At 47.9% G+C, this 21,382-nt stretch overlaps 1 protein-coding gene and 1 non-coding gene across 3 annotated transcripts in view; one reads left to right on the top strand and one right to left on the bottom strand.

The window, feature by feature from the left end:
- LOC126533189 (uncharacterized) overlaps nucleotides 1-21,382 on the bottom strand; it is a 112,835-nt gene that overhangs the window by 56,119 nt on the left and 35,334 nt on the right. For both annotated transcript variants that reach the window (XM_050180461.2, XM_055071633.2), the window contains one exon: nucleotides 10,630-10,770. In XM_050180461.2, coding sequence (XP_050036418.1) covers nucleotides 10,630-10,770 — 141 coding nt within the window. The remainder of the gene's footprint in view (nucleotides 1-10,629; nucleotides 10,771-21,382) is intronic.
- Nucleotides 8,991-9,064, top strand: TRNAS-AGA (transfer RNA serine (anticodon AGA)). The gene has a single exon. It is a non-coding gene; the product is annotated as a tRNA-Ser (tRNA).

Here is a 21,382-nt window from a genome sequence, read left to right as displayed (position 1 = left end):
CCACGTGCGCCATAAAATCACCAGGCTGAAATTTTTTTACTCGTTGTTTTATAATCAAACAGGTTTAGCAAATGCAACATATATTACCCATGCTCCACAAAGGTTGTCGCATATTTTTAATTGTAAAGTAGTTCAGTCATATTTTGCCCGAACTAAAATCCTTAGAAATCATTTTTTCCACTTACAAGCGAAGAATGGAATCATTTACCGAAATGTGTTGTTGAATGCACTTTTAATGTTTCATTTGAAAATATGTTGATAAAGCATCTTTTGTAAACCCTCTCCTGCTTGGGCAGCATTGCTGCCTGCAGTATTGTGTAAATAAATAAATAAAATAGCAATTGCTCTGTTAAGAAGCTGGTTGAGATGAACTGGTTGAGAACTCTTGAGACGAACTGGTTGCTCTGTAAAGCAGAGATGCATAGCCTTACTGGCCTTTTTCTCAGCGATCTCGTGGACGCCACCATGTTTGATCACGTGGCGACGCGTCCATTGCTTGCCTTAGCTGCCTCGGTTGCCTCCGTGTTTACAACGGATGTGCATGACGCCCGGTGCAACTCGCAAACCTCTCTTTCGGCTGATATCGCATACGGTGAATGGATGGGTGACACAAAACTTTGGACATAGCTTCAGAGGACGCGTGAGCACTTTTGGTGTTACTTATGCCTTGCCCAAACAGCATGAGCAGCGCATACAGCGCCTTTACTATACGCGGGGCTAGAAGTATATTCTTAGCTGTCCAAACTTCCCCCTTATGAATTAAATCAGGATCAGTGTTTGGCTTTTCTTACTTTATTTGGCAATCACTTTGAATGAATGGCTTGTCATGTTTCTGACTCCGTAATGTTTCTTGGAACAGTCACTATCTGAATGTTTATTTTCTGCCTAATCATTTGCAGGTGTGCTCAGTTGCGATAGGTTTGTTGTTGCTGTGCACAAGGCTAGAATGTAGGTGATCGGTACTTTGTAATAGCTTGTAGCAAGGACGTACTACGCTAGTCGCTTGTTCACTCTGGACTGTCACGATGCGTTCACCTTCAAACATTCGAGTGTGACTACACATGTGTAGTTGCTGTCATCCATGCTTCGGCCCCTTGATTTAAGAGTGAGCCCAATCAGTTATTCTTGAAACAAGGGCGATACAGTGGGCTTAAGTTTGTGTGTCAGATATGTGCAGATAAAGTGCGAGAAACTTACTATGCCAGGGAGTGTGTTTACCGAGCGGCACTCACTCTTGTCAACATCCCGGAGTCCTTTTTTGGGAGGTTAGCAATACAACGCTGTTGGAAGAGTGAATTTTCTTATCCCCGAAGAAAGCCAAGCATCACGAAGGCTAGCCAGCAACACAGGCAGTCCTTATGTAGCAGCAGTTTGTGGACTTGATTACACAGATTCATTCCATTTCTTAAACAGTCACTATTTAAACAGTCAATAATTTTGCAGCTAACCACTGCACATGCCTTCCCTCTACCTTTTCACATTTTGCAGCATGAATGGAGCCCAGTGCATTGGCAAACACCCAGCTGTATTTCCGACAGCTTATCGCACAGTAGCAGGGCAGAAGCAGTAATGGTTTTGTATTCGCGTGCATTTTCGTGTTAAAATACCTGTTTCAATCAGCCAAACGATCGAACTCTTCTTCCACGACAGAAGTATTACGCAGTTGCGGAAGCATGTGACAGGTTAACCATTCATACTAAACACAACTATGCTGCCAACTAACCCAAAGCGATTTCGTAAAACCTTTAATCTTAATCAATGCAATGAGATTTCACATAATAATAGTTCTGAACTTCTGATTCCCGAGACTTAGGTTGCAGATTTTCTTAGCACAGCATTTAGTTCAGTTTTTACTAATCAACTACCTGACAGTTTGCCCCATCCACCATACTTTGCGTATCCACTCATGCAAAATATATTTGATCCTATCGGCTTTGTTAAAGTAATTGAATCATTGAAGAACTTGTCATCCACGCAGTAGACTGTACTAATGCCAAAGTGTTAACAAATACTACCATATTTACTCGCATAATAGGCGCACCCTCAGTTTGGTCGCTAAAATTTAAATCTTTTTATTTCTGCACATAATAGGCACACCCCAAACTTGGCACTGTGATCAGTATCGTATTTACGCGATTGCAAGCCAACGCCCTCCTCCCCCTTGATCTCAGGTGAAAAAACAAAAAATGCACGCATATTCCACAACCCAAGCTTGTTAACGTATTTGCTGAACTGACTACTAGTCCTCACTAGAGTTGCTGCTGTCGCAGCTGCTGTGGACCCACAGCATGTACAATATCATGGAAACCAGTTCTTCCGTTAACTACCGATACCGCCCCCCTCCCCCCTGTAACGCCGCGAAGCATGACGACTTAACCCCCCCCCCCCCCAAAAGAAAAACGCATCAACGAGCAGAAAATAGTTCTTCCATCAACTATCATTACACCCCCCCCCCCCCCCCCCCCAACCACCGTGCGAAGGTGCGCTTTTCGCTACTTTCGCTGAGGCAGCTTGGAAAGCTGGATGACTCGACACAAGCGACAGTGCCATCACCATCAATGCTCCACACAGGAAAAGAAAAATGCCAAATCTCGCCATTTTGCAAGCGGCGCGCGGTTCAGGTGGTTGCGTGGTCCGCAATGGCAAAGTACGGGAGCTACATGGCTGCATTCAAACGGAAAGCTGTGCAGTATGTGCTCGAGCATGAGAACTGTGCTGCAAGCAGGCATTTCAGTGTCGGAGAAACCAGCATTCGCTACTGGCGAGGTCAGCAGGAAAAACTTCACACCCCTGACAAGTCACGACAGGCATTCTGTAGTGCAAAGTCCGGAAAGTATCCGCAAGTGGAGGAGCAACTCGTTCAGCACATACGGGACCTTCGACAGGATGGTTGTGCCGTGTCCCACGACATAGTGCAGACCGAGGCGCGCAGAATTGCCCAAGCGCAGGGCACTGAAGCGAAAGATTTCAAGGCAAGCTCCAGATGGACAATGCATTTCATGCGACGCTATGGACTCGCCCTGAGAAGGCACACAACGTTGTGCCAGCGCTTGCCCTCAGCATATGAGGACTAGGTACTGGAGTTTCACCATTTCATTATACGGCTATTTCATTATAGGCTAGATGGTTCTGGCTACCCGCAGGCTGCCAGAACCAGCTAGGACGATTTTGGTCTGATTGCTCTCTGGAAGTTCTTTGGCTAGCAGACGACAAAAAGGGGCAATGAGTGCTTGCTGCCATCTTTGTGGGAACTTGACAGATTGCAACGTGGGCGCTTGAGGACTTTTGCTTTGCTCGGCCAATTGGCTACGGTCACCTTCATTTTTCCTTACTTCTAGAGTTATCTTCTAAGGTTCTAATGCACCATTCTGCCTTGTGATGCGGTGCGGTACAAGAGGCGGCAAACCATTTTAAGCTTTTTTTGTGTGTGTCCCATGAAGGCTTGTTCCCGGTCATGAAAAGCGTGCTGTGCTCTCATGTATGCATGCTACGTGTTCTGCACAAATTGTAAACGCTCATTCCCACACATTGCAGTGCCTTTTCGGTTAATTTTCTCTGGGGGTATACCTTTTCACATCTCTCGCGTATATGTGATGTTTTTTTTTTTTGTGTGTGTGTGTGTAATTAGCAAAGGCATCGCAGCTAGCCAGTGTATATAGATAGCCAGTCCCATATTTAGGTGGCAGCTCGAAACTGATGTGTTCTAACTAGGCCGTTGATGTCAAAAGGATGCTCTGGTACAGTATTGGCCACATGTAGATTAGCTTATTGCTTTCATGATCGACTGATACAGTTTTTTGTGTGAAACATTTTGCTAGTCAAAGGCAGCATGCACTCTCATGCACCTGCAGCAGCTCCAGCTCCTTCAGCACAGGAACAAAAGAGAAGCACCAACAGCCAAAACAAACTTTATAAAACTGAGACCGCAAGCAGGTCGGCACAAAATTTTATGCATAAGACATACCCGATATCCTGCTTTTTCGTGTATTGTAAAGTGATGACAAAGGCCAACTACTCGATGTCTCCAGTGGGTGACATGATTGCTGCGAGCAGACATCCTCAAGCGATCGTTTTTGGGGATACATCGACGTGGAAATTCACATCTTGGAATCGAACACGTCGGAGGCGGTTTGTTGCGGTGTGCAAAGCGAGGTTGGCCCAGTACGCTTCCTCTGCAGAGTTGCACAGAATCCCGCGACAGTTATCGTATTCTGGAATGCAACTATATACTTTCAAGCTGGCAACGCATAAACGGGCTGACTACAACAAGCACGCACCAGCCTTGCTGGCTGCTGCCATGCTGATAGCACGTTTATGTTTATCCCATGGCCAGCTGTCCCTGCGTTCTATTTTGCAAACTTCAGGCAGCTTCAGGTTGTCTTGTGATCCAAAACAATGTGATTTCCTATTAGGAACGGAACTAGCTGGCTGCTGTATGGCTGCGAGTGGGCTGCCAGAGCTACGAAAATCGAAGACACCCATTTTTAGATTTTGAAAAAGCATTCGATAAAGTCGCCTACATGGTTGTCTCTTAATAATGTTATCCAATCATAACATTTATCCATGTATTCCAAGCTGGATTCGAGGGTCTTTAGCTAACCGTCAGCAGTTCGTACATGCTAACTCACACTGTTCATCCTTAAAGGGATACTAAAGGCTAATACTAAGTCAAGCTAAAGTGATAGATTAGTGCCAGAGAATTTCTAAGGCGTTAATATTATCACGAATAGAGCTTAATTAATTGAGAAAGTGAGGTAAATGTAGGACATGATTAGATACTCCCCCAGGACATTCAAGTACTTGCTTGATGGCGAAGGGACTCCTCAGCTAAATTCTGTCACTAGTACTGAACCACTCGTTGCAAAAAATATCGTTGTATTGTATTACAAGATGAAATCATGTGCTAGTTGTCCAGTTCTATTTCAATTTTAGAAAAAAAGGACTAATTGAAATTGCCATTGACAACGACACGAGCGGTCGAAAGGTTTCGTTTTCTCTCGACCCTGTGCCGCCCACACTTTCACTTTTCAGTAGTTTCGTTATCGTCTAGTGCTGCGCTGATTTTGCGGGCTCGCGAAGCTTGCACAAACTGCAAGCAGCAGAGAATTCAACTTCCATGTGATGTCGCGAGGTGCCCGAACGGTCTACGCCACTTGACCAAAAAGCAGCTGCAGCAGCGAATCCACCGCTCTGTCTTGGCTTGTTACCACCGTCTGTCGAGCGCCGTTTTATTGACCTATGGCAGCAAAGCGTGGCAATGGTGTATGCAACGTCACCACTCCCCCGGTTGGGTGGCGGGAGATCTGAATTACGAAAAAGGTATTTGGAGCGTTCAGATGGAATTTTCTCGCAAACTAGGTCTTTTCTTGGCACGAAACAAGCATTGCGAAATTTCGGGAATGGTATGTAAACAGTCCACGTCAACTTAGTATTTGTCTTTAGTGTCCCTTTAACACCTGTGCCTTCAGGTGTACCACAGGGTACCGCACTTAGCCCCCTCCTTTTCTTGATATACATGAACCACCACCTGCCTTGTAATACCATATTTATTCAAATCTAACGCGTAATCCTTTTCCAATAAAACAGGTCCAAAAATTGCGTGCGCATTTGAGTCAAATACGACCCTAAATCTGCATTACCATATCGCCATTGGCATTTCAATATGGCCGCCTCGTACACGCTTCGAGTTTAGCCACCGTAGCTTCTTCCATGTGCTGTAGTATGTGTGCTTAGGCATTGCCTCCTTTACTAGATCCCAGCACAATGGGCCTGCCCTCAGTTGTGAAGAAGCATCGCGAAGTTGCATTCGCAACCGACACTATCATCACGGGCGGCGGGCGGTGCCGACGGCTGGCAACTCAGTGCACGGTCGGCACAATCTTTTGGTTATGGTTTTTAGAGGTTGGTTGCCTGGCTCTCAAATAGCTGTCACCTGTAATGCATGTAAACATACGCTGAGCTATGGTTGAGGTTAATGACCTTCGAGATCAGTGCACATGCATCACGAAGATTTCGAAAGCCACGTGAGATAGTGCCCAGCGGTTCCGCCAGTCACATGTGGCACTTGCGATCAACACTAGTGGAGAGGAGAAAATGGAAAGGGTTTGGCAGATGGTTTTCCGCTCATGCGACAGGTATCTAGTAAAGGAGGCAATGGCTTAGGCTAGTACACCGTCCATCTTCCCGTTTTCTGCGTTTGCTCTGTCAGCATTGAAGCACTGACTGCAAAGACATGCGATGCCGCAATTAAAAGGAAAGTGATGATGTGTGTGGAGACGAACGGAAATTGAGCAGCATCATGGACGTCTCGAGTGCCTGAAACTTTAGTGCGGGAATGGTGCAAACAGAAGAGCCTTTCTATTCCGGTAATTAATTAAGAGAAAACGAGACATCCACCCAATCGTAGCAATTAATTACTTCTCTCCACCTTGTGGGCTTCCGCAGAATTACAGTAGAATCTCGGTGATACGAATCTCAAGGGGAGGCGAAAATATTCGTATCACCCGAAATTTCGTACTATCACCAAAAAAACGAGCGAAATCTGTCCCGAAACCATGAGACATGCACAAAAAAAAAAAAAAAAAAAAGAACGTTTATTTATGTGGAAAGAAGTCACGTATGTTCTTCTGAGTCTTCTTCTCTGTGAGGTCGGCCAGCAGAGAATTTTCGAAGCTGAAGAACTGGGCTGTAGTGTTCTCACGCACAGTCTCGGATGTCACAGCACGCCGCAGAATATCGAGAGCGTGCATAGTTTCGGCTGCCGACAGTGGTTGGTCATCACCATTTTGGCACTCGTCTTCTTCATCGTCCCTGGTTGAAATTCCAGGCTGCGACGATACATCCTCCACGATTTCTTCCACTGTGCACAGACCACAGGTGACGAGATCATCGTCCGTGGTGACGAAATCGTCGGCACTGCAGTCAACGCCAAGCTGGTTCCAGACATCAACCGGAATTGGATCTGGCACTTGCGAGGTGCTGGCCACTGTGGATCTAAAAATCCCACACTTTGCGAAACAAATTGCGATGGTTGCAGGGGAGACGCGCTTCCAGGCCACTGCAATAATATGCACAGCGTCTGTGGTATCCTGTGTTAACTTCTGGTTTCGGTTTTGGGTCTTTACATCAGGGCGCCACTCAGCGCCAAACGCTGTAAGTTGCCTCCTGCTTCCCCTCGGAGAAATAAAAGAGCATTCTTTGTCTGGTCCCTGACTGAAGCAGTCCGGCTCTTTCTTGCAGCGCTGCGTGCCCCGGCCGTTTAGGCCTCATGCCGTAACCCTTTCGTCCGGCCACCCCGTCGAAGCTACAACAGCGTCCAAAAAGCTAATTTGCATATTTGTGTCCTTACGGTCAATCTTCGCATGGAGGCGGCGCACCAACAAACCTTTGAAGTGGTGCTTTACGTTTCTGATAATGCCAGCATCCAGTGGCTGCAAATGATTAGTAGTGTTCGGGGCCAGGAATACCACTTTGATGCTCTGTAATGTCATGTGCTTTGGATGCGCCGGACACTGGTCCAGCTGCAAAACAATCTTTCTGTTCTTGCATGACATCCTATGGTCCAAGTATGTGACGAACTCTACGAACAGAGTCGATGTCATCCACGCCTTTTTATTGGCTCTATATGTGCAGGGCAAACGACCGGCTGCCTTGACACATCAGGGCTTTTGGTATTTCCAATGACAGTCAGTTTCATTTTTTCTGACCCGTCAGCATTGCAGCAAAACAAAACCGTCACACGCTGCTTACTTTTTTGTCCTCCCTGGCAGGCTTCGCCCTTGAAGCAGAGACTCTTTTCGGGCTGATGATTGTAAAACAGCCCTGCCTCGTCAATGTTAAAAACATCGTGAGCGTCATATCCCGCTATGAAAGACTGGAGCGTGGTTGCCATCCAATCTTCAACGACGGAGGCGTCAACCTTTTTCCCTTCGCCACAAACGGTTTTGTAGGAGAGGTCATGCCGTGCCTTAAATCGGTGAATCCAGCCACCAGAGGCCTGAAAATTTTCAATTCCAAGCGTGAGTGCGATGTTCGCGGCCTTCTCACGCAGAACTTTTCCGTCAACGTTGACGCCAGCCACGGTGACCTCTTTAAACCCATGTTAGGAGAACTTCTTCCAACTTTACATGGTGAGCAGTCTTCGCTTCTTTGGAGTTTACGTCAATGTGCTGCACATTCTGCATAATTTGGTCGCGCTGAGCGACGATCGTAGACAGCGTAGAAATTGGCAGGCCTAATTCCTTGGCCATGTCAATGCACCTTTTCTTAGGCTCTTCGTCCACCTTCTTCAAGATATCCAGTTTGTCCTTAAGGACAGTGCCTTCCACTTTCGCGACATCGTACTGATTGCAGTACCTTGCTGGCTGATGCGATCAATGCTCGTAAAACGACACACGCAAACAACACGCGGCACTTCCGTAGTCGTAGCGCACGAGGGAACAATGAAGCGGGAGCTGCTGCTGGCGCGACGCTCTGCGCACTGGCGGTAGCGGAAAGACCACCGAAACGGGAGCGCAGGGCCACGAGAAATGTGGAGAGGACAAATCGCGCCCGACCGGTTGGGTTGGCTGGCTCGCAGGGCAAACGGACCAATAAACAGCGGCGCTAGCCTCGGGCAACAACAAAGTAAAAAGAAAAAGGCGAAGAGGCCACCCCAAAAAAGTAGAGAGAGAGAGAAAGCTTTGTTTGCCTCGTCAGCCTCCCTGCTGCTGCGGAATCCCAAACCGGCACTGGCACACGCTGCGTCGGTGGTGGCTCGATGGTCGTGGTACCGAAGTTCTTATCACCTGGCGCGACGCGAAAAAGTGTTCGGAACATCCGAATTTTCGCCCATTGTACACAATGCTTTTGGGCGGGGGAATTTTACGAATTCGTATCACACCGAAATTCTTATCTGCCGGGTTTGTATCATCAAGATTCTACTGTATTACGTCAAACTCTTGCCTCTGCTTCAAGTTGTTGACAAAGTCAACTTCTGCCATTTGCTAGCCGCCTAGTTAGCTCAGATGGTAGAGCGCCTGCCCCAGAAAGGCAGTGGTCCTGGGTTCGAGTCCCGGACCAGGAGAGAGAGAGAGAGAGAGAGAAACAACTACATGTAGTCGCCCGCAGAACGATCATCATCATCATCATTATAAGCCTGGTTACGCCCACTGCAGGGCAAAGGCCTCTCCCATACTTCTCCAACTACCCCGGTCATGTACTAATTGTGGCCATGTTGTCCCTGCAAACTTCTTAATCTCATTCGCCCACCTAACTTTCTGCCGCCCTCTGCTACGCTTCCCTTCCCTTGGAATCCATTCTGTAACTCTTAATGACCATCTTATCTTCCCTCTCTTATCTTCCCTCCTCATTACGTGTCCTGCCCATGCCCATTTCTTTTTCTTGATTTCAGAACGACACCATGACTAAATGGCGCCGTGACGCGGGCCCTGACGTCTTCTCAGCGGGTGGTCTCTACTCAACTCCAGCGCGTGTTACTCCCGCGGTCGGTCGCCCTGAGAGGCAACGTTCCGTCGGTTTCGCTCGCCCTTTGTCTTTCAAGAGCCGCCGAGACCTGCTGGACCGCCCAGGTTTGGCTTTCGTGGTCATAGCATTCCGCCGCAGCCGCGAGTTGCGGCGGAATCGTTGTACGCCGAGTTGACGCGAGCACTGTTGACTCTTTCATCGGTGTACAGTGCTGACATGACCCTTGCTCAGATCGAGGCGAATATGATCGCATGCAACCGGAACACCATCAAAACAACAATCAACAAGTTCTTCAAGCCACTGCAGCAATAACACCGGCTGCCCGACGATGCACATGTACATAATAAACCGGCAGTAGGCTGCATAGAGAGTTTTTGAACGCCTCTTTTTATAGCCACGTCACTGATGCTGTGGCAGGGTTTCGGAAGCCTGTTACTTCGCCCTTTACCTCTAGATCTGAGAAAAAAAGAAAAAGGGTGCGTTTTTTTGCATGCATTCATTTTTTCGGACTGCCTGAATTTTCGGACGTTTTTAAGTTCCCTAGAGGGTCCGAAAAATCGGTCGTTGACTGTATTTGCTACGATATGTATGGAAAGGTGAATTTGTCCATTATGCCGCTCATTCACCAATTACGCACGTTTCGCCTCTACACGCAATATTCCTGTTAGGTCAGTATACCAAAATGATACATGCTTGTAATTTACTTTCTTTCAGCTGATGGCATCCGGTGGAGCTTCGTATGGCAACGACTGCTGCTTACCTGGTGCCACAACTTTGGATGAATGCACAAGAAGCCCGAAACGAGCATTTGTATAGAGCAAAATAAACATTTCATCATTTCAGAAGATGTCTTGCGTTTTCTTTATGAAATTGCACGTGACACAGATTTGGTGGAGGCTTGTCAAGATCTGTCATAATCATTTTTACTAAATAATAAAACGATTCCATGCTGTATAACGATGCATAAAAGCCGACGATGCGCTCGACTCGCTGATCAGATTTTCAATGATCACGGGCTGTTCCCCGCTATTGTTGTTCTTTGGTTGTAGCCTGTTTTTGAGGGCCCAGGTTTCACCCAATAAAAACAAGTTTCATCATTCACAGTTTCGCTGCTTTTCTCCCTGTCACTACTATGTGACAATATTAACCCTGAGATGGGCATACCTGGCACACAAGTGCTGTTGCCCGCTATGGACTCCTGGTAGTAGCCGTCCTTGCAGCGGCAAGAGGAACCGCGGCACGCCGACGCATTGCTGCCGGCTTCACACTGGGCGTCGGACCGACATGGGTCCCCAAGCTTGCGACCTGTTTTGAAGAAATGGTGAGAATTTAATGCTTGCCACAGGCACAGAGGAGCAAGGAACACTTAGGATTCTATCCTCCTTGCCTGTGCAAAAGGAAGCAACTTCAGATGGTTTTTCCAGATCACTCGCATTGTAAAACTTCATACTAAATATAATACTGTGGCACTGAATTTGTTTTGCCATCATGGGAATTATGCTTATCACACAATTTTTTCAACTATGTGACATAAATTCATTAAGAATCCACACTGCAGCTTACTTTGTTTTTCTCTGTGGTTCAAGTGTTTCACAACTTCACAATGTCTCCATGAAGCAGTTGAGTGCTTTACCTTGAATATTAACCCCCTGTCATGCACAATTTTCAGCACACAAATAAACTGCAAGATTTTAAAGCACATGCTTTGCTAAATCTAGATAAAGTTTGGAAACATTCCCAACACTTAATAAGTGCTTTTTTTTGGGGGGGGGGGGGGGGGGGGGGCACTTCCTACAACTGTTTCTAATATTACTCACAAGATCAACTGGCGCAGATTTGAGGCTAGCTCCAACTAATGATTGCCATGCAACAAATGTTCAATAACAGTTAATATCAGTTATTAACAATAAACGGCAGCAGCGGCATCCACATCTAAGCCTGAATCCTTTGTTTGCGCCAGTATTCCTACGCTGATCCTTTCCCTTTTTTTCTGCCACTGCTGATGCTGCTGCCATCAATCTTGTTTTCTTTTTTCCCCCTACCAAAGTCTGTGTTTAACACTTATACCATACCAACGAATGCAGAACTGTCAAAAAATCTGGAGTAAGCTTAAGCTTTGCCTTTAAGAGTAGAACACGATAGCATTTGAAGATCCCGGACTGCTTCTCACGCTTCCCAGCAAACTGGAGCATATGTAACTGTAATGTTTACCAGGAAACGCTTGCCGCGAACGCTATGCATGAAGGTGAGCTTTGTGACGGAACCAAGGCCTCCTGCGTGGGGCGCGATGCGGCGGAGGCAAGCGCTCGCTGGAGTTAATGCAAGGAACCGGGAGTGCCGCTCCGTGGCCCCCAAGACACCCATCGCAACCGAGGAGCGCAAAATGGTGGACGCTGCGGCCGGTCTGAACGCCGCAACCAGTTTGTGTGTGTGAAGGGGTTTCTTTGAGTCTTCACATAATAAAATTATGTTTTCTCATATAGTCAAATTAAAATCCAAGAGCTATCATGTCTGTGGGTTGTGTGCGAGTCATAGCTTACGATTTTTCTACGTATTTTAGCTTGAGAAATTCAATTAGTTCAGTCAATTCCTTGCATCATATGGAAGGCTTGGGTATATGTGGTTCGAAAAACGTTTTGCCGATGCAACATCTGCCGCCGGATTTTCTGCGACACGGGCTTCTTAACACTATGGCGCTAAAAAACTGCGGAAGAAAAGATTTAACAACATGGCCAAAAACATGCATGAACTTGTCTTTGGTAAGAACTTGCTGAGAATGAAGGAGTGTGGGATTGGGATTGTTGAGCTGAAAAAGAAGTTGATTCCTTGAATACAAGTGCTGAGCATTTGAACGGACTTGTAGAAGAACTACATAGCCAAAATGCTACGCTAATCATTGAGAACACACAGCTGAAATCTCAGAACCAGTCATTGACTCACAAGGTTGAGGAGCATGAAATTTACTCTCGCCTTGGAAATGTCGAAATCAAGGGTGTTCCTGGTTGCCAAGGAGAGGACTGTGTTGCAATTACAAAAATGGTAGGGGACAGAATTGGCTGTCCCGTATCGCCTAGCGATCGCCTAGTGTGTACCCACTGGATCTAATGACAAGAAAAATATGATCGCTCGTTTCTGTTCTAGAACTAAGATAGCTGACTTTGTTAGCAAGCGTGTAAAGCCAAACTCTGTCTTACCCCCGAATGCAGAGATCTAACTTGGCTCGAACTTGACTTCTGGCAGTCTCAAGACAGCTTCGCCGCGCGTCGTAAATCGTGCTTGATCTTGCGGACGACTTGCGAACGACTTGGCTGCGTCGAAGTCCGCTCAAGTTTCAAGTCTGCTCCCGGGCTAGCTTGAAACTGACTTCGTGTGTTATTCCAACATGGCAACCTCCCGAACGGACGTCGTGCGGAGGTTAGCTGCTTTCGAGTTTGCTTTCCACGCCATGGATACAGCATTTTCAGAGGCGCAGCCCTTGCCGAAAATTCCGCGACCCACCCTACGTGACCGAGGGAATCCGATGGAGCTGTACGACGACGAACAATTCCTCGGTCGCTACAGATTCACGAAGAACGCCGTGCGACTTCTCGCTATGTTTCCTATTCGGGTAAGCGGGGACAACAGAGGACTGCCTGTGTGCCTCCCATGCTGCAGTTGCTGATGGCTGTGATGTTTTACGGCGCTGGCACGTTTCAAACAGTCACCGGAGGTCTGGTCCGCATTCCTCAGTCAACAGTGTGCCGCGCAGTTGGAAAGGTGACTCTGCTCATCGCGAAGCACCTGCGCCCGATGCTGGTGCGCTTCCCGCAGTCGCGGAAAGATTGATTGCGAGTGTAGTTTCTCATCTCCTGTGACTACACGTACCATCACCAGTTATTAGCGCTCACGACCATATTTACGCTCAGCATTCCGAACTGTCACGCACTCATCCACCGAATACGAAACATGGGCATTAACATAATAAAAAGTGGCCCAAAATAAGCCAGACATGCAGAACATGTGCGCTTACCAGTTTTGTGGTGCTTTCCCTTTTCTTTCGCAGCTTCCTCTTTCCGCTTTTGCTTCAGGTTGGCCCAGCATTTCTTCAGTTGCAGGTGATCGCGTCGCGTAATCCCGTGGTTGGCATTATAATGTTTTGCTATTTCTTTCTGCGTCTGATTCTTCTTGGTCAACGACGCGACATCAGTTTTCTTGCATTTCACAATATGCTTGTAGTCGTTCACGAGTGTCGTCAGCAGGCTCTTTTCGTCTTCTGTAAAACGGGGTGCCGTCTTGCGTTGCGGTGCATTCTCTTGGGAGGAGAGCGTATGTGAGTGCGACATTTCAGCGTCAAAGCCTGTTGACAGAACAGTAATTTCGCACCAAATGCGGCGCGCGGCCGTCGCGCGAGCCCCACAACAGTTTCCGAGCGCGTGTCGTCTACACGCGCTGCCAATTTGCGATGTCCACGACTGTGCCACACTCTCCATCTCGTTGTTCTCGACAAACCCTCCATGCGAAGTAGACAAATCGTTTGCACGTGTCATTTTATTTATTTATTTTGTTTTTTATCGGGTGTTGTCACCCATATGGGTCCGGGCAGGGGACTCTACGGCGCTCGGTACTCTTCGTTCGCAGCACATGTTGCAGTTTTTTTCTTGTTTGTGACTCCGGCCTAGTGCGTTCGAATAGTTTGGCTTTTTCTTCAAAGGGTCACGTAGCCCGAGCAGAACAAGGGCCGTCGCCTTCCTACTGGAATGCCTATAGGCGAAAAGGGACGCGCGAGCTCCCTCAGAAACCGACCGTATGCCTCGTCTCGGCCTCTTGTATACGGTTGCCGGCCCAGACGGCGCATGAACGCCTTGCGGCAATCGAGAACAAAAGCCGTTCAAAGACCACCATACGAACCAACCATTTCGTTTGCTTCTCCACGGCCAGTTATACAAACACGCAACAAGACCTCTGAGTTAAATATAAGCTAAAACCAAAATAAATGTGACCATAAAATTGATTTGCGCTCAAATACACTGTCGCCTAAAAGTGTAGCAGCGACTTAAGAAAATGGCGAAACCTGCAACTCAAAAAGCGCGCCCAAAACACCGAAACTTGAAGACCACTTAAACCCGCCGGAAACACGCGCTTTCCGCAAGCAACACTGCCCATCGCAGCGGCGGACGTAGCCAGATGGAATAAATTTACGCAAACTATACTTCAGCACTTATGCCCTGGTAGAAATTTGGAAAGATACATACTTTTTTGCTGTACAACGTGCCTTACGCTAATAAATTTATTGTTAACCTCGAACACAGACGAGCAACCTCCTTTTGCATTGAAGCACAGTCTTGACTTGACGAAGCAAGTCAGCTCGAGCGTCTATGAAACGCGAAAGCCGACTTGGACGTTTTGAAGTCCGCCTCTTGCTTCGGGCCGACTTCGTCAAGTCCAAGCCCGACCCAAGTTAGATCTCTGCATTCGGGGGTTAGCATGTGGGGATGCGTGACTCTCACGCCTCCCCTGAGATCTAGTTTTTCCGCATAGCTCGTCTCCTGCAGGGCGGCTTCACCCGCGGTGGTCGGAGTGGTTGAGGCGCAGTGCGGGAGATGGCGCGAGTGTCGCGCTGCTGCGGGGTTACTTGGGCGCCGAAAGGGAAGGCGCTTGGCCTCTTTGGGTTCGGGAAGCGAGCGGGAGCGGACGTGCCGCCCGCGCGTGCGCCGACCATGCTTCTGCGAGACCGTCTCGCGTGGCCGCCTTCGAACGTGCCACCATTCGCGTGACTGTACACGCGAACGACCAGGCGTTGGGATCCAGCATGGGGCGAATATATTCGCTCGCAATGCGGTCGCGGTAAGTCGGACTTCTAGATTTGTCGCGCGCCCATCGGCATGTTTTGGGGATAGCAACTCGGCTAGCAGGCATTCATCTATGAAAGGTGCAATAAATGCCCTTGTGATTGTTTGCACTACTGCGTTGTCGTTCCTTTGTCCCAAGAGTACGGAGAACCCCCCCATATCTCCCACATCTGGCTGCCCAACGTGGACCTCTTGGGGCATCGGACGATAATTTTAAGTGTTGCTTCGTTCAAGACCTTTGTTTGAACCGAAGCGTAGGCCTAGCGTGGATTTTGATCGCTAGCGTCGGCGGCGTGCTTTCTTGAGCGTGGCGGCGGTGGCTGTAGTGTGTTAACATGTCAACATGCTAAGCCTTTTCGCAAGTGTTTTTTTTAATGACATTCGTCGGTACGAGAGCCACGTGGTCTGCATCCTGGGAGAGCGAGGATGAGCGCCCGCAGAGCAGTGGCAAGCCTGAAGCGAGTGAGTACGGAAGCCTCGTGGGTGGTCCGAATTTCTTATGTAAATAGCTTCTTCTATCTCTTTGACTCGGATGAAGTCGCGGCTCAGGGAGCCGGGTGGCCGCGGGCCACGGGAGCCACTACGAGCTGACTGGTATTGCAGCCTGGCACCGGGCGCTCCGACACCGTCTGGGACGGTGGGCGCCGTCAACTCGGATGCTGTGTGCACCGAGCGGAGTAGGACCACCTCACAGAGCTGACGTCTCCTCGCGGCTGCCTGTTTTGCGCTCATTTTGGGTGTTGTTTTTGGATGCCGGTTGTTGTCAGGGTAGCGACGCTTTAGGCCTAAGGCTTTACGAAGCTGCCTGTCGCACGTGGAGGGACACAACCTGGTGGACCGTGGCGTTGAGGTGTTGCAATTTGCTTCCCTCATTCTAGTTAGCCTCGCACGAATTGAAATTACTCGTTCGACTCAAGAAAGCGAGCTTCGTTCACGTGAACTTAGCATCTGAGTAGCTGCCCGATCTTTTGCTAGCCGAGTTGAACATCGTACCACGTGGGCGATGCGCATGCGGAATTCCTCTCCCTTGCACTACTTTAGTGTTTGCCGAGTGTTTTGAGTGTACGCAGCGTGATTGGAGTCACCCCTGGCTTGCTGTCACCTGCACATCGTCTGCGATGCTGCCCCGGACTACGATCGAGTCACCCCGGGCGATGGTGATGCTGTGGCCAGTTACTTCGGCAGCCTCCTGCATCCAGCTCACCACCCTCGGCGGCGGACAAAGGAGCCAGCGGTCACCGACAGCTACGGCGGCTCTTGCCAGCAGGGCGCGTCGGCGCGAGCGACGCTTGCTCGTACCGACTACTGCGTCGTCGTCTCCGGAGTCCTGGCCTGGGATCGTGCCGTCGAGTCGCAAAGCTGCTGCTGTGACCGGCGGACGCCAGCGGTGTACCCCAAGGACAGTCGGCTCGCATGTTATGGACAGCGTGTGGACATTTCCCCGGCGCGGCCACTGTTGCATGTACCACCTTGTTCGCGAAGCACGTGTTGATGTTAGACTGTGTGAAATGTTTCGCCGGAATATGTAGTGATTTAAGGTTGGGGGGATGTGGGGATGCGTGACTCTCACGCCTCCCCTGAGATCTAGTTTTTCCGCATAGCTCGTCTCCTGCAGGGCGGCTTCGCCCGCGGCGGTCGGAGTGGTTGAGGCGCAGTGCGGGAGATGGCGCGAGTGTCGCGCTGCTGCGGGGTTACTTGGGCGCCGAAAGGGAAGGCGCTTGGCCTCTTTGGGTTCGGGAAGCGAGCGGGAGCGGACGTGCCGCCCGCGCGTGCGCCGACCATGCTTCTGCGAGACCGTCTCGCGTGGCCGCCTTCGAACGTGCCACCATTCGCGTGACTGTACACGCGAACGACCAGGCGTTGGGATCCAGCATGGGGCGAATATATTCGCTCGCAATGCGGTCGCGGTAAGTCGGACTTCTAGATTTGTCGCACGCCCATCGGCATGTTTTGGGGATAGCAACTCGGCTAGCAGGCATTGATCTATGAAAGGTGCAATAAATGCCCTTGTGATTGTTTCCACTACTGTGTTGTCGTTCCTTTGTCCCAAGAGTACGGAGGAGAACCCCCCCATATCTCCCACAAGCGATATTAGATTCTCCAGCTCTTTCAACGCTCCTGTGTTTGTAAATGGACTTCTCACCCCATTTAACAAGGCTCTCTTTTCCAAAGCTTTAACTTTGAAGAAAAAAAAAAAAAAAAAACACTGGATGTTCCTTTGGACGGATGACTGCCAAATTAAGGCTTGGAGGACTACTAATAGCAAAGTTCTGCGCATTCGAGACGAATCTGATCTAACCAAAATAGACTAAAGATCATTGTTTCACTAAATGACATAACAAGTATGGCTTCTCTACTGAAACCCAATCAAGAGAATTCTTTCTTAAGCAGACTTCATTCTATCATTCATTTTCAACACTAGGAGTCTTCGTAAACCGTTCAACACAATTGATAATTTCTTCGCATTGCTAACCAGTGCATTTTCACTAATTGGCATTACTGAAACTTGGTTATCTGACGACGACAAAAATTTGTATTGCTTCCCTAACTGTAAATTGGAATATTGCAACAGACTGACGAGTAATCACGGTGGTGCTGCCATATATGTTTGTTCTAGTATTGTTACAGGGATGCTGGGAGTATAGACAGACTGTATTTACCATACATACACAAGCAGAGTCAGTGTAATTAAGATGGCTGACCAGCAACAACAGGCAGCAGCCAGCATCTTGCGATCTTCTTCATTTCTCTTCTTTCATACTTCCGTAACAGGACCCCCGGGTGCTCAAGCACCATCTCGGCACATGGGAGGCGAAGAATTGCGAGCAAAGTATGGTTTCAGCCACGTAACGTGCACGATGTCAGCAAGCGTCGGACATGAGCATGGATCAAACTGTAATGGCGAAATCTTGTAATTGAAGTTAGCTTGACGTAGGTCTCCATAAGGCTCAGTGTAGTGAGAGAGAAGCTTCTGGGAGAGGCCGACTCGACGACACGGTGACCCCAAAGGAGCACTCAAGCACGTGGTGCGAACTTAACATAGCGATGGCACCAGTCATGACGCTCTTTTTGTATATACTGCGAGGCTAATAAACGAGATCGGGCAACTTGACGCACCATGTGAGCGCGATTGATGACTTCACGAGCATGCTGAGTTGCAACACGTAGCACAGAAGGGAGGATGGTGTCTAACGGCAATGTGGGGTCCCAATCATACAAAAGATAAAAGGGTGAATATCCTGCGGTCCCATGTTGGGATGAGTTATACGCGAATGTCACGTAGGCCAGTGTGGCGCTCTGATGTTCAGACTTGTGATTGACAATAAATGAAAATTCCTGGAGCCGCAAAGCCCAGCGACCAAGCCGTCCTGTCGGATCCCAGAGGGAAGACAGCCAGCAGAGGGCATGGTGGTTTGTGATCACCGAAAACGTGCGGCTGTACAAATATGGCTGGAACTTGGCTGCAGCCCAAACTAAAGCCAATCACTCCCGCTTGGTGATGGAGTAATTTCTCTCAGCAGCTGACAGCAGGCGGCTGGCATAAGTTATCACATACTCGGTACCACTCTGTTGTTGGGCGAGAACAGCGCCGATGCCAAGGCCGCTTGCGTCAGTGTGGACTTCGATCGGTGCAGATGGATCAAAGTGGGCAAGTATGGGAGAGGTGGTCAGAAACCCGATGAGAGCGGCGAACGCATGAGGCTGCTCTGGGCCCCATGAGAATGCAGTGTTCTTGTTTAGAAGATCTGCCAAAGGCCAAGCAACGTCGGTGAAGTATTTGATGAAACGGTAAAATTCTGCGTGAAACTTCTAAAACGTTTTGTGGAGACACATCAGGTGCTATGAACAGCTTCTGAGAGTTCAAGCATTAGGAAAACTGCAATGCACAAGTGGTGCAAATGGCTTAAAGAAGGCTGCACTTGGGTTGAAATGATGACCATTTAGGAAGACCATCCATTTTAAGAACTCATTCCACTGTGGAGAAAGTGAATGAACTGATTAATTCCTACCATTGCCCGACAGTTTGGGCTATAGCTGAAAAGGTTGGTGTATATAGCTAGGTATAAAGGTATATAGCTGAAGAAAAAAGAAATACTGTGTACCATGAAATTTTCGCTGACAAGAAAGGAATGCTCAGCCCTGCAGCAAAATTTGTGCAGCAGCTTTTGTCAGACAAGTGAAAGTGAGTGAAGAGGTTCTGAAACGAGCAACGCCTGATGATGAAAAATTCACAAAAAGTGTCATCGCTCAGGTTGAGACATGGTGTTACAACTGTTAAATTAAATTATGGGGTTTTGTGCGCCAAAACCATGATTTGATTATGAGGCAAGCCATAGCGGGGGACTCCGGTAATTTGGACCACCTGGGGTTCTTTAACATGCACGTAATTCTAAGTACATGGGTGTTTTTGCATTTCGCCCCCATCGAAATTTGGCCACCGTGGTCGGGATCCGATCCCGCGACCTCGTGCTCAGCAGCTCAACACCATAGCCACTAAGCAACCCCGGTGGGTGGCGTTACAACTATGGTGTTCACTGTGACCCAAGAAGGTGCGATGACTTCGGTCCAATGTGAAGGTCTGGCTCACAATTTTTTAGTATTGAGAAGCATCCCCACCTGTCTCATTTTTGCATCTGGCTATCCATAGCCAGGAGGCCGTTTTGCTTATTGCACAATTGTAATTGACCATATAAGAAATAATATCTGGAAATTTTGAAATGATTTCAAGAAGCAGTGAGGAAGAAAAGGCCAAATGCTGGTTAAAAATAGGGCTGGGTGCGCAATTATGATAATGCATCTGCCCACACAATACTGATCATTAGAGAGTTTCTGGCCTAGTACTTGAGGCCAATGCTTCCCCAAACTCCATATTCAAACTTAGCCCCAAAATAGTTTTGTTTTGTTCTCTGAACTGAAGTCCACTCTGAAAGGACGGCATTTTCAATCCATTGATTCTATCAAAGAAAATTTGCTAGCTAAGCTGCACAGCATTCCAGGAAGCGCTCCTTTCATGGCACAAACACTGGATTGAGTACACCAACTCAGAAGGGGACATTTTCGAAGACGACAAACCTAAATTAGTCTATAGGTAAATGCAAACAATTTATTTATTTACAAATTTTGTGAACTTTCAAGACTGACCTCGTACTGCTCATGATAACATACCATAAAATTCCGAGAGATGGCCCAACCCCGAAAGATAACCCACGCCTGACAATACCATTTTGGGCCTTCATAATCCTCAAAGAGCCGACCGGCCGGATCCCTCTGAAGTTGTGTGCCCTCAGCGTACTAGGCGCGATTTTTTAAATTGCAATAGCATGCACACAAACACTTTTTATTTTTGCAATTTACAGACAGAAAATATTTACCGCTCTCACTATTGCGATTTTAGATTTTCGTGATATTCTCACTTTCTTTCTCTTGTTTCCGTTCTGCGTTTTGCTGGTACTGTGCTTGCGGCGTACAAGTTAGGCCTAGCAGCATACTTCGCCGGATAGTGTCACTACTGTGCTCAAGCCCTCGCATTTGTACCTTATCGTCTCTAAGATTTCTTAACTATGAATCAGAAGACGGAGAGCTTCGTGAGCGGCTTGCTTCGGCAGTCCCCTCTTCGTTTGCCCTACCAATTACGTCGAACGCCTTGCGCAAGGATTCATTTATTTATTTATTTGCTTCATCACAGAACAATGTAACCGGAGGCGGAGGGCAAAGCCATTCAAATGACGGCTTGAGGGATCCTCCAACCCCTTTGTGAACAATGGCAGCAGCTGAAGGACATCACAATATCACAGCACTTTTTTTAAAGTGACACATTGTTTTACGTAAAGATTAAGCCATATAGGAAAACTGAAAACATAGTTTATACATAACTTATACAACAAAGAAAACTGCTGCAATTTTCTGTACTTAAATAAATTGCTACATAGTTTATACAACAAGAAAAAGAGCCGCTAATTCTGCGACACCTAAATGAGACACATCTATACCTTTACTAGTGTAATGATTTAGAATTCGCGGAAGAGTACATCGAAGCATCTGAAAGCCATAATTAGTACAAAAGTAAGAAACATTCCACATTTTTGTAT

This window comes from Dermacentor andersoni, chromosome 7, assembly GCF_023375885.2.
Source record: "Dermacentor andersoni chromosome 7, qqDerAnde1_hic_scaffold, whole genome shotgun sequence".
In the NCBI taxonomy this organism is placed as follows: domain Eukaryota; kingdom Metazoa; phylum Arthropoda; class Arachnida; order Ixodida; family Ixodidae; genus Dermacentor; species Dermacentor andersoni.
Note: the sequence above shows the minus strand (reverse complement) of the source record. Positions and strands in the feature narration are given on the sequence as shown.